General features: G+C 43.6%; 1 protein-coding gene across 1 annotated transcript in view; it reads left to right on the plus strand.

Annotated features, from left to right (window-relative positions):
• The first annotated feature begins 11,332 nt into the window (after positions 1-11,332).
• Pgm1 (phosphoglucomutase 1) overlaps positions 11,333-13,693 on the plus strand; it is a 59,767-nt gene continuing 57,406 nt past the window's right edge. Inside the window, exon 1 of the mRNA XM_021199891.2 lies at positions 11,333-11,695. Coding sequence (XP_021055550.1) covers positions 11,450-11,695 — 246 coding nt within the window. The 5' untranslated portion in view covers positions 11,333-11,449. The remainder of the gene's footprint in view (positions 11,696-13,693) is intronic.

A 13,693-nucleotide genomic window follows, 5' to 3' on the forward strand; every position in this document is an offset into this window, starting at 1 on the left:
GTCACCCTTGGGCATGCATATCCCTTTTTCAGTCTCATGTGTCCCTTCCAGTATCCTCTGTATGGCTGCTTGTTGGTCGCTAATTCCTTTAACTTGTTCTATCATAGGAAGTTGTTTTTTTGTTTTTTGTTTTCTCCTTAGATTATTATAGATCGTTTTTCTGGTATAGTCATCTATATGCTTATAGCCCAAGATGTTTTAAACACCTCTATTGAAAAATCAGTCATTCTAATAGGTCTGCCTTTGTATGTGACTTAGTTTTTCTTGCAGCTTTCAAAGTCCTCTCTTTGCTCTGTATGTTTAGTGTTTTGACTGTTACATGATGTGGGGAATTCTCTTCTGGCCCTGTTTATTTGGTGTTCTATGTACCTTTTGAACCTGAAGAGCCAACCCTTACCTTTGATTTGAGGAATTTTCTTCTGTCATTACTGAAAATATTTTCTGTGTCTTTGTGTGTGTTTCTTCTGCTTTTTGTTTGTTTGTTTGTGATCCTTGGGTTTGGTCCTTTTATTGTGTCTGGAAATTCCATTCATTTTGTAAAGTTACCATTTTCTTTGAGTAATCCAGTTTCTCTACCTGTCTTTATATCTTGATATTCCCCTTCCATGTGATCTGGTCTTTTGAGGAAGCTTTCCAACAAACTTTTTATTTGACCAACTGATTTTTTTAAAGCTTTATTTTGTTGCAAGTTTTCTTCAAAATTTTTATTTCTTTATTGAATTGTATTTTAACATCCTGAATTGTCTTTTTTAAATCCAACTATTTTCCATGTTTGGGGAGGGCATCATTCTGGTATATATTCCTATCTTCTTTGAATTCCTTGGACATACTTATAATTTTTCTTTTGAGTCTATCGTCAGGTGTATCATCTAACTTACTTTCTTCCAGGAACATTACTATGGACTACTCTGTTTCTTGGAAGAGGCATTGCCTTGGTTTTCCATGTTGTGTTATTATTGCCGTGAGACATGGGTATCTGGAGACAGGTCACTGGTGTTCAGAAAGAGCAATGTGCAGAATACGCCCAGCATACTGGAGCCAATTCTCCCTAGTGAATAAATAAAAAACTGCTTTTTAGATATTTCACAGGAAAAAAATCTTTTGACCTTGTTTACATATTTTAAGCAAATGAGTCATTTAGGAATAACTACCTCTGTGGTTTTCTTCTTTCTTTTTTGTTGTTTTTGTTTTATATGTGCTACATGTAATTCTTGATTTACATTTTTTTGCTGTTTATTTATTGCTAAGTCCTATAGCTTTGTTGTTCTTGGTAGTGGTGGTAAGTGGTATTCAGTTTCTTTTGGTTACCTAAAGTCACAATTTTTTATGCTGCTGGAGAATAGGAATCTAAGTTCCTTGGCTTGTACCCCTTCAAAAAAGTAAATTATTCTTGCTAGTTTTCCTATGTTTGCTGTAACAGTTGCCAGAAATTCTGTCCTTTTAAAACAAATAAATTGAGCTGGAAAGATGGCTCAGTAGTTAAGAGCACTGACTGCTCTTCTAGAGGTCCTGAGTTCAATTCCCAGCAACTACATGGTGGCTCACAACCATCTGTAATAGGATCTGATGTCCTCTTCTGGTGTGTCTAAAGACAGCTACAGTGTACTCATCTACGTAAAATAAATAAATCTTAAAAAATAAATAAGTAAATTGAATTTCTCAGGTTTGTGGAGACTAATTTCTCAAAATTAGTTTCACTGGGAAGATTTCAAAGTACAGCAAGTCTGTGTTACTTTGGGAAGCTCTGGAGGAGGCTTGCCTCTTTCAGCTTTTCGTGGCTGTGTATGTTCCTTGGTCAGTGACTACATCACAGATCTGTCTCCATAGTCATATTGCCTTCTCTTCTATAGTTGTTATAGTTTGAATCTAAAATATCCCCTTGAGTTCATGATCTTGAACCATAAGGTTCCCTGTTGTAACACTGTTTGGGGAGGTAGAGGACCCTTGGAAAGTGGGGCCTAGCTAGCAGTTTACTAAGAGTGAAGGTTACATGCACTGCTACTTCTGGCTAGTTCTGTTTCCTGTCTGCCGTCCTGCTGTGGACTCCAGTCACACACTCCCTTCTACCATGACCTCAGCCATGCCTTCCTCACCACGATGGGCTAAAGCTTCTGAAACCATGAACCAAAACCACCTTTCTTCCCTAAAGTAGTTTTGTCAGACATGTGCCACAGCAAGGCCAACGTAACTAATGTGGTAGCCCAGTTACGGCATGGGTTTCTCTTTGCAAAGGACACTAAATGTTTGTAGTAAGTCCTCCTGGGTCATCCAGGATAGTTTCCCTATCCCTGAATCCTTAATGTAATTCTACATATAGTCATTTTGCCATATAAGCTAATGCTCATTGGTTGTGGGGATGAAGACTCGGGGCTCTCTGGGACAAGGGTATTTATTAACCTCCCCCATGATCTAACAAGGAGCCAAGAACACCGATGAGATGGGATACCAAACACATCCATTATTTCTGAAAAATGTCCTTTACAATCTGTATTTTTAAAAACCTTATCTTTTGCCATTTAAAATATTAATATTTGCACATCAAATATTTATGTAAATTAATTCAGACTGATATGCTTTACAGAAAGTTCCAAAAATGAGTTCAAAGGAAGAAATCCAATTCATCATCTATAAGGGCTCTCAATAGTGAAACATGGATTAAAACTTGAACTGTTTTGGCACAGGAAAAAGCTTCCATTTAGAATGATGTTCTCTAAGTATCATTAACCTTAGTCAAATTAAAATTTCAAATACCTTGATAACATATAGATACAACGTATAGCTTATATACATTATATATATATATATATATATATATATATATATATATATATATACATACATACTGCTGAATATCTGCAGTTCAACATGAAGTGCCTTTTTAGAAACATTCAGATAGATTAGACAACAATAAACTAACTAAGCCTGAATTTGGGAACAGCTGATGGTAGGCCTAACAAATGGAGTAAACCGACATTTGCAGCAATTCAGCATTGACTTGGATTTATATAAAATCATTTGGATATCTGCTTTAATTCTTAAAAATCCTTATAGGAAATGATAACTAACTCCTGTTACTTTGTGTGTATGCGTGCATGTATGTGCGTGTGCACCTGCACATGAGTTTTAATTAAAGGAATGCCGTGCAGACCTAGTAGAACTGTCCAGAAGGAAAGGGGTTAAGGAATCATCATTCTCTTCTTAAATGGGAGATCATTCCAATATGTTTAAGCATGGTTGTCCTGCCGTCATGTGATATTATCGGATAATGATAATTCCACAATGTGGAGTTATGCTTCGGCCTTCTAAGACTGTGTTGACATGCTAATGAATTACTTTTTCAGTGTTTCTTACCTTGATAATTTGTCTCAGTATATGAACCATGTATTGAGTAAATGTTGAAGGGCCAATTACATAAGATAACTGCACTTCACTATAATTCTTCATATATCTTTTTTATTATAAATTTCATATACATACTAGTGGGTACTTGTTTCAGTTACAAAGGCTAATAATTATAGCAAACAAATTTCCTTAATTCATAAAAATAGGAGTGCAAATTATTTGTGAAGAATTAAAGAAAAACTTTCTTTAATGAGCACTGTATAAGGAAGTGAGTTTGGACCAAGCATGATTTTTTATTTATCGAACATTTAAGCTGCCTTCCATGTGCATACATTTATATGTCTAGGGAGAGAAATTCAGACAGATTGAAGCTAACGAAATCTGGGAAGTCCACTATAAACACACTCCTAAGCCACATATTAGACGTTTTCTCGAGATACAGATCTCAGAATTGGAGAGTGGCTCACCAGTGAAGAGCACACAGTCCTTTGCAGAAGACTCAGGTTCTGTTCCCAGCACTCATGTCAGGCAGCCCACAATGACCTGTACTTCTAGGGCTCTGATGCCCTCTTCTGGCCTCTGTGGGTTCTGCTCTTCTGGATTCTGGTTTGGTGGTTCTGATTAAATTGTCTTTGGGGGCTTGGAAGACGGCCAAGTGTGAAGACCTAAGTGCTGGTCCCAGAGCCCATGTAGACACCTGATGAGGTAGCATGATGAGGTACCCAACAATGGTGAGTCGGGTGAAAGAGAGGTTGGATCCCTGGAAGCACACTGGCCGGGTAGCCTAACTTACTTGGCAATGTTCTAGGCCAAAGAGAGACACTGTCTCAGTCAAAAAAGGTAGAAAGCACCTGAAGACCCTCATCTAAAGTTGTCCTCTGACCTCCATGAATGTTCTGTGCACATGTACACACACACACACACACACCCCACGTATACCACAATAATAAACAAACAAATAAATTTTCTTCCAGAAGTAGAAAAGCTAACTTTTTGAGACTTTGAAGAACTGTAGTTTCTTTGGGCTTGTTTGGGATTGGTGGTGGACCTTTCTTCCAGCCTCCACACGTTACAAAGCCTTTTCTCCTGTCAGAAATCTCAAGTGTAATTTATATACTGTATGATGATACACTAAACTTATAGCCCGTGGCAAAGTCTCCTTCCTAAGCTCAGACCTGTGTGTCTAACACCTATGGTACATTTCTCCTCGGGTACATGACTGACAGTGCAAAGTTTACATGTCCAAAAGTTAATGCAAATTCATACAATATGCAACCTACAACTCTGTCTTTTTAATATTCCTAACCCCAACTTGCTGGGAGATGCCATGCATTTCACTTACCCACTACAAGCCACCATGTGTTGTTGACTTGTTCTAAAACTGTCTTGAGTTCTATTTACCTCAGCCATCTCTATTGTCTTCAGTGACAGTCCTGCCAGTTTACTGCCTGCCTAGCTGGTTTCACTTAACTTAATTTTTCCTTTTATTCATTACAGTAGCTACAGTGAGCTCTACTCTACATCCCAGTGTGATCACAGTATTTGTCTGCTTCAAAGTATATTGCCATGTTACAACAAAGATCAACCTTGATGGCATTATGCTAACTGAAATAAACTAGGGACAAGAAGAGAAATAATGTATGATTCCAATTCTCTGAGAGTTGAATGGGTAAATTCATAGAAGAGAGAATCGTGGTTTCCAAGAGCAATCTGGGAGGGCAGGGAAGAATGGGGAATTAGAGACTGCATAGGCTCACTTGGTGAGGATGAGGAAGTTCTAGAGACATTCAGGTGTAGCTTAGTGCTAGAGTTTGTCCTCAGCACACAAGAATCCCTAAGTTCAGGTTATAGCAGCCACCCAAATTCTCAACATGGATGGTGATAATGACTACACAGAAGACATTAAGTTGCTTACTGCCACTGAAGTATACCTTAAATGATTAAAAATAGGATGTATTTATGAGTGTTTAGATTGTATGTATATATATATTATGTATGTGTGCCTAGTACCTGTGGAGGCCAGGTACTAGGCATCAGATCCTCTGGGACTAGAGTTACAGATGGTTGTGGGATGACATATGGGTGCTAGAAATTGAACCTGGGCCCTCTTAACCACTAGGCTATCTCTCCAGTCCTGAAGGTGATAACTTTTGTATAGATTTTGCCACAATAAAAATCCTTCTTGTCAGCCGGGTGTGGTGGTGCATGCCTTTGATCCCAGCACTCGGGAGGGAGAGGCAGGCAGATTTCTGAGTTTGAGGCCAGCCTGGTCTATAAAGTGAGTTCCAGGACAGCCAGGGCTATACAGAGACACCCTGTCTCACAAAAACAAAAACAAAAACAAACAAAAAAATCCTTCTTGTCTTTCATTGCTATTATGTAAAGACTATAGTACTTGACACTGTGTAGGAGGTCAGTGTGGTCAGGCCCACCATTCCAGTTCTATGCAGGTTACAGTGGCTGCCTTGTAAGTTCTTGTAACTCACATACACCTTTCTTCAGACTTTCCCCTCTGGAGTTCCTGCTCTGAAATAAAATGTTATTCTCCCTTTTACTTTGCAAACGACTCATCTGTCTAGCCTTGGTTTCTATGTCACTTTCCCTAGGATGCTGTCCTCAACTCAGCTTCTTATCTACACTGTACCTGCACCTCTGTCTCACTGGAGCACTTGGTTATAGTCCTGCACCACCCTGCTCATTTTAGAGTCTGCCTTGATTCCTGTTTCGTTTTGTGCTATGTTCTGTGCTTGTCTTCCGAGTCTGTGCTTCCTTGGGCTGATTAAATACTGTTAGCTTGGATGCCAAAGCACGGAGTAAGAACATGTAGGTTTTGATGTCAAATGTCTATGCAGGCACAATAACCAGCTCATTTGCTTCTTGATCCACATGCCAAGAATAGTTCCCTCCATCCCCCAGCACCCCCCTGCCCACCGCTGCTCTCTTCAGATTCCAACTCACTGTTCTCTTCTTGTAAGTGAGAATATCACTTCCATGAACGTGTTACATTACAGAGCAAAACAGAGATTATGTGGGTAAATCTAATCTAGTCACACAGGCTATTTATTTATTTATTTATTTATTATTTATTTATTACGGTACATTTTCATCATGTTGCTTAATCTCCCACTCTGAACCCTCTCAGGCGTCCCCTTCTCTCAAATTTAAGTCTTCTATAATTATTATTGATATATATCTTATTTACCATCTATCTGTCTCTATCCATCCTGAGTCCAATTAGTGTCGAACTTGTACAAGGGTGTTAGGCAGACCTCTTGGGTGTGGCACCCTATCAGAGCTATCCTGGAAGAAAACTGACTCTCCTTCTGTCAGCTGCAAGTAGGGGTGAGACCTCAACTAGGGGTGAGACCTAGAGGCCCTTGTTTCACAGTTTCCTCCCAGATTGAAACATTCCACCTTGCTGGGAAGCTCCTGAAACCGGAAGGTAAACTACTCACAATAGCTTCAACAAAACCTCATAACTGACCAGATTCACTAGGCCCCTCCCTGCCGGTGTAACCAGAGTCCAGCTGCAATGAAGACTCTCAGAAGAGCAAAAGCTACAAAGACTGAGACCAGCCACCTGGAAGAAGCAGAAACCAGCCAAACCGGCTGGAAGACGTTTAGATCAGAGTTGGCTGGAAAGGAAGCTCTCCAAGTCTGTGGCTGGGGTGGGCTTTGGTAATGCAGCTGCTGTCATTTCTGCTCCTGTAAGTAACCTCTCACCCATATACCTGTAAATAACACCAATTCAACTCTTTGGTTTACCAATCTGGACTTTTGTGGTATCTGTAGAGTTAGAAAGTCTGACCTCACTTCCAGGTTTTGAAAACCCACCAATCCCTGACTTGAAACCCACAAATCCCTGAACTGAAAAACTCAATTCCCAAGCTCAAAATTTATCAATCCCCGGACTCGCCCCAAGCTCAGGACTTGAAGTCCCACCTATCTCCACCCTGGAAATACACACTCTGGAAAATTCTGCCTTCAAGAAACCCTCTATAAAGCCAGCTTCCTGCTCAGTTCTTTGCTATTTCTCTTCTGGGCAGAGGCAGCCACCCTCTTGTGTCTTTCCCAATAAATCTGTGTGAGGTGTTGTGCAGTGTGACTTTGGGGTACTCCTTGGCTCTAGACTGCCCCGGTACCTTTCCCTACAGAGCTAAAACACTTCCACTGGGGAAACCGCACCCCTCAGAGCTGTGACCCAGGATCTGTACTATGGTCTGTCACAGGCTTCCCACCCCTCATCGCTGTGACACAGGATCTGTGCTATGGCCTGTCACAGGCTTCCCACCCCTCATCGCTGTGACACAGGATCTGTACTATGGTCTGTCACAGGCTTCCCACCCCTCATCGCTGTGACCCAGGATCTGTGCTATGGCCTGTCACAGGCTTCCCACCCCTCATCGCTGTGACCCAGGATCTGTGCTATGGTCTGTCACAGGCTTCCCATCTAGGGTGAGTAGACATGTGTGTTGCCTCTCTCCAGAAAAAGTTTTGTTACACAACAGCTCTTTGCCCATCCTTGCTTGAGCGTTTACTGGTTATGGTCGTGTAGAGGCAACTGTAGCTATTGAGACTTTGTGATACAGTTCACACAGACTGTTGTATGTGTGTATGTATGTATGTATGTATGTATGTATGTATGTATGTATGTTTTGGCCTGGGGCCAAGCCTGATAATCCGAGTTCTACCCCTAGAACTCATGGTGGAAGGAGAGAACCACCTCTGAAGGATGTCCTCAGGCTGCAGTGCTGTAGTCTGCACCATACACACAAGCCAGTGTTTTAGAATAAGTTAGAAGTTTGAATCGTGAGGACAGTGTAGCAAAGTGGAGTGGGTTACAGCTTCCAAAGAAGTAGGGGGTCTCAGCTCCACAGATGCCAAGAAAACAGTGTGCTCAGCAATCTCAAGAGATGTGTCTAAAGTAATCAGCTCAAAACAGTTTTAAATTTTAGTTTATTGTTGCCAGAGTAGTTCACCACGTAGTTCTTTCTCTAAGAAAGAAGCAAAAGCCCGCTCACCTTATAAAGCACAGGCTCCCTCCACAGTGCTGTCGCACATCAGCATCCCTTCTATGGCGAGCACAGCTCTGTAAGCTGTCTGTAGCTGGTAGGTTTTGTTGACTCATGATGACGAGGACTTTTCTGTGCTGCTTATGACTGGAGCTAGTCGTGGGTGAGGGCAATCAGGATGAGTGCAGTTTGGAATACGGCTGCATGGCTACAGGCAATTGGACTTTGGGTATTTAGACTGTGGCCTCTATGTTTATTTACCTTTAACACTTTGCCCAGCCCAGTCAAGACCATGATTTCAATTGTTTTACATATGCTGAGAATGTGGAACACAGCCAAATGTGACAGAGTTCTGTCTTAAAGAGTTTTGAGGTAATAAATGGGCATTTTCAATCATCTGTGTGTGTGTGTGTGTGCGTGTGCGTGTGCGTGTGCGTGTGTGTGTGTGTGTACACGTTACTTTGGTACACAGCACTAGAAAAGTAATTCAAAGGGTTTACATAAATGATTACTAGAAGGCCAGGACCATAGGGACTGTAAAGGAGACACTGGATCTAGCCAAGATTGGCTGAGTCTTGCTCATACCCACATAATGGCTCAGTTAACCTGTAGGGTAAAAACACTCCAAGCTCACTTCTGGGTTTTCAAAACCCATCAATCCCTGAGCGTGAAATCTCAGCAATCCCTGGGCTCACCCCAAGCTCAGGACTTGAAATCTCAGCAATCCCCCTCTGCCCTGGAAATCGCCAACCTGGTAAACCCTGCCCCCACAAACCCCACACACGAAGCCCGCCTCTGCTCAGTTCTTTTGCTGCTTCTTGCCTGAGCACAGGCAGTCACCCTCTGGTGTCTCTCCCCGTATGTCTCTTGTGTGAGGTTTGTTGTGCAGTGTGACTCTGGTACTCCTTGGCTCCTGACTACTGGGCTACCTTCCCCTCAGAGCTGTAACACTTGCATAAACAACAGCCTGAGGGGTAATACACGGAGGCTGTGTTAAGCTAACACGTTTCAGATGGATTTGCTCTGTGGCTGAAGCTAACTGCTGCATGTTCTGAGGTGAGAGAAGTCTTAAGTGAACAGCTTCATCACACTTCCACAGACAGTAAAGACTGCGGGAAGACTGCGGGAAGGGCATGCATGGGTTCCGAGTCAGAGCCCAGCACTTTGATACCATTTGTTGTGTACTTTTTATTAGTACCTAGGTGAAAGCACTAATGTAAACTATATAAATCTAAAGGAGATGTTTCTAAGACTTGGGGGATTCTATGCTATATTTTTGTTTTTGAGTCAGATACTCTCAGTCACTGTTCTACCTTTAATTTTCTCATCTAATGGGTTCGAAAACACAACTTACTTTACAAAAATATGACTATAAGCTGTAAACTCTTAGGAAAATATTAGAAATTATGAGCAGCTATCAGTTTCCACATAGTTACCACAGAAGCTCAATGACAGTGATTATAACCAGTCATGCTGTATGCACAGAACCTTCATATTCATATACCGATTAGCATTTGTTCTGAGGCAGAACTTACCTATGTCAGCCAACCTCCCTGCTTGATCCAGAGACACCAATTAGCCACTGTGAAAGTATGAATACAGCTGAATTAATGGGTTATCAGTATGTTCTAGTACTGGAACTGGAGAGAGGAGCTGATAATTGAAGACCTGACAGGTTTTAAATACAGTCTGATGACTACATCAACTAATACGGATTTCACATGGACTGTACTAGGCTGGGGTTATTTCAAGTCTGTATAGGTCTGTGCGTGCACACACACACACACACATATACACACACACATGGGAATACAGGCACAGTCATCACCACAACCCCACTCATTCTTGCAGAAATCCTTTTTGAAAGGTTTTAATTTGTTTAACATGGACACTCACAGACGTTAACTTTCTTAAGGGTCTTTGTTTTCTTGGTATACTAAAATGACACATTTGTCAAGCAGAGATTCTTTGCTCTGGCTGGCCTGAACTCAGAAATCTGCCTGCCTCTGCCTCTCAAATGCTGGGGTTAAAGGCGTGTGCCACCCTTGCCCGGCCAAGCAGAGATTCTTAACAAATCAAAGAAACGATGAAAGACAGAAGAAAAGATTCCTACCGAATAATCAAATCCTCTTTGGCTGCCTTAGCTCTTGCTGTTTTCACAATCACTGAGTTGCTGTCACAGTAATCCTTTGATGCCTTATAGCTGTACCTATGTTTATCTAGGCTGCCCTCAAAGTTTCCTAGTTGTCAAACTCGATGGATGACAGACAAGTCAATCCTGGTAAGAGCCTGCCTGGCTTGTTCAGACCCAAACTGAGTTGAACTTCCTCAAGTGAGGAAGGATTTTGTTTTGTTTTGTTTTTTGAGACAGGGTTTCTCTATGTAACCCTGGATTTCCTGGAACTCACTTTGTAGACCAGGCTGGCCTCGAATTCAGAAATCTGCCTGTCTCTGCCTCACAAGTTCTGGGATTAAAGGCATGCGCCACCATTGCCTGGCGAGGAAGGATTTTAATATTGGAATTTTTCAGTGTTGTGAGCAGACGCATGGAAAAATAAAACCTGTACTTTTGGAAGATCTAGAAAGTATACACTAAACAAATCAGTTCTTCGTATATCCACAATCACTAGTGAAGTAGCATGTGGCCCACGGCAAACACATAAAAATTAGAAAGCTGAATTTAACTTTGGGGTTGTGCCTGTCCTTGCAGAGAAAAAAAGTCAGAGGATGGCATTTCTGATTTTTAGACCGGCTTCTGGAATGTATACGTGACACTCTAGTCCAATCATAGTAACGTGCTGACCTCTTCGTCCTTGCACTATGATCGATATCTACATGAAGCTCTGCTCTCCAGTTAAAGAGCTAGTTTCTTTATATAGACTATTGGCTCAGGTAGAGAAGATGTGTCAGTCGGGGAGACTCCGCCCCTCTCGACCCCGTGACCCGTTCCCTTTCCCAGGCAGCCGGACTTTGGCGAAGTGGGCGGGCCGTGGGCAGGCCCTGGGCCGTCGTTTCCAGGACCAGAGCAGAGAGGATCTGAGCCGTCTGCAGCAGCCAGAGCTGTAGCCAGTGTCGCCTCGCAGCCAACCGCCACTATGGTGAAGATCGTGACAGTGAAGACGCAGGCATACCCGGATCAGAAGCCGGGCACCAGCGGGTTGCGGAAGCGAGTGAAGGTTTTCCAGAGCAACGCCAACTATGCGGAGAATTTCATCCAGAGCATCGTCTCCACGGTGGAACCGGCGCTGAGGCAGGAGGCCACGCTGGTTGTGGGCGGGGACGGCCGCTTCTACATGACCGAGGCCATCCAGCTCATCGTACGCATCGCTGCAGCCAACGGGGTAAGGGACGCGCGGGCCCGGCCGAGCGTGTGCGACGTGCAGGCTCCTCTGGGCCGGCGCTTCCGTGCGCGCCACCATCCCGTCCCCGCCCCGCGCACGCTCCCTTGACCTTGGCAGTACCCCCGCCCCCACACCCCCACTAGCCTCCCCGCCCACCCCGTCCCCCCACACCCCAAGTTTCGCAATGGCAGTGCGGGGAAAGGTGAGCCCGCCGTGCAGACCCTGCGTGGCGCTGTGCTATTCTGGTCTGGGATTGGAGCACCTCCCGCTGGCTCGAGGCCAAGCGTTGGGAGGGCCGGTGACCCGAGCAGTCATCCCCCTGGGGCGTTAAGCCAGCGATCTGGGCGGGCAGGTGCCACGCCTCTCTCCCTACCCTCTGCTTGGCTTGGGAAAGGCGCTTCTTCCCCTGCTGGGCCTGCTGCCTGGGCTCAGGCTTTTGAAAAGTCCAGTCTCTGCTGGACCTGTTCCACCAAGGGGGCTGGACCTGAATTTTCATTAAAGCAATAACAATATACCCAAGAGCTCTCTTATGCAAGCGGTCCTGACAGGCCAGGAAATTAATGCAACGCCCCCGGTTCCGCCCCCTGGTTACGGAGGTTAACTGTCTTAATTGAGCAGGTCCACTAGAGAGGTGAAACTTTTTTTTTTTTTCTCCTATAAATCTGATGATTTGTAAATGTGGATTTGGAATTGGTTGTTTCTACAAAATATTTTAAAAGAAGTTTTAAGGAACACGTTTTCTTTGTATATTTAAAATAACATTGGACTTTTTCTCAGCTCCTCTGGGGCCCATTCCCTTCAACAATTACTTGTATTTCAACTTATTTCAAGCTGCCTTGCCAAGCACCGTGACAAACATTTCACTGGTGTGTCTCAAGAACCCTCTTGAACCCTCTTGAAGCCCTATAAGGAAGACACTATTGTGGGTACTTTAAAGTCACCGACTAGAGTACTAAAAAGCCTGGGCAGGTTAAAGAATTTACCAAAACTATAACGGGAACATTGAATCCAACACAGACCTGCCAGTATCACTTGAGTGGCTTCTGAAAATTAAGGGACTCTTAAATTGCAAGACCTTCTTTTCCCAGTTTTCAGGATCTAAACTGAGCTCTGTAGACTTTCCTGGATGGGTCAGACATTTACAGAGAAAGAAGTCGGGACTTGTATCAGTATGCCCCCGAATGTGCTGACTACCACAGCTCTCCATGTGGGAGAGAGGCCGATCAACTCTGTGGGGAGGATCCCTTCAACTCCAGCCTTGCTCACAGGGGCCTCATTCAGCAGTTCCCTGGCCTATTCCCAGTACAGAGACTGGGTGGGGGAACGGAGGCTCCCAGTCAGGAGGGAGCCTTGTCCTTAGGAGCTTTTGGCATAGTGTGAGTTTTAGGGTTCAAATGGATGTCTGTCACTTTGGGAGTACTGTGCAGTGAGAAGGAAAGAGTTAAGACAACAACAAAAAGTTACTAAACATCATCAGGCTTTAGTCTGTTGCTCTTCCCAATTTGGCCAGACTCTAATAGTTCCAGTATTTGCACACTGTCCACTGCCTCCTTACTGCCGTCTAACCCCTGCTGCTTCCGCCTCTCTGCTGAACCGCCCTTCAGGGAGGGTGGCTCTGCTTGCTCATTCTGTGTAGCACTGTTGTGGGCCTTCACCTATGCCCTGCATTTGGCCGACTTTGGGCTTAACTGTCTCATTTCTTGTCTTGATCACGCCACTGATCCTTCCCACCATCACAGATGGCCCGCCGTACTTACACCCTAGCCCTGCCCTAGCCATTTGTTCCCAGCCTGCTGCTCTGACTCTCTTAAACATTGCTCCTCCCCAGGGGTGTAAGTGTGTGAGTCCCTTAAGATCAGATCTTCACAAAGCAACGGCTCCTTTCTCATAGATACCACTAGAGTAGATTAATGCAGTTCCAGTGAATTTATGTTTGCAGGTCATATGCGCCCATTGGAGACTAAGCTTAAGACAGGACTGCATTTTACACGAAGGCCT

Source organism: Mus pahari, chromosome 6 (genome assembly GCF_900095145.1).
Source record: "Mus pahari chromosome 6, PAHARI_EIJ_v1.1, whole genome shotgun sequence".
Lineage (NCBI taxonomy): Eukaryota > Metazoa > Chordata > Mammalia > Rodentia > Muridae > Mus > Mus pahari.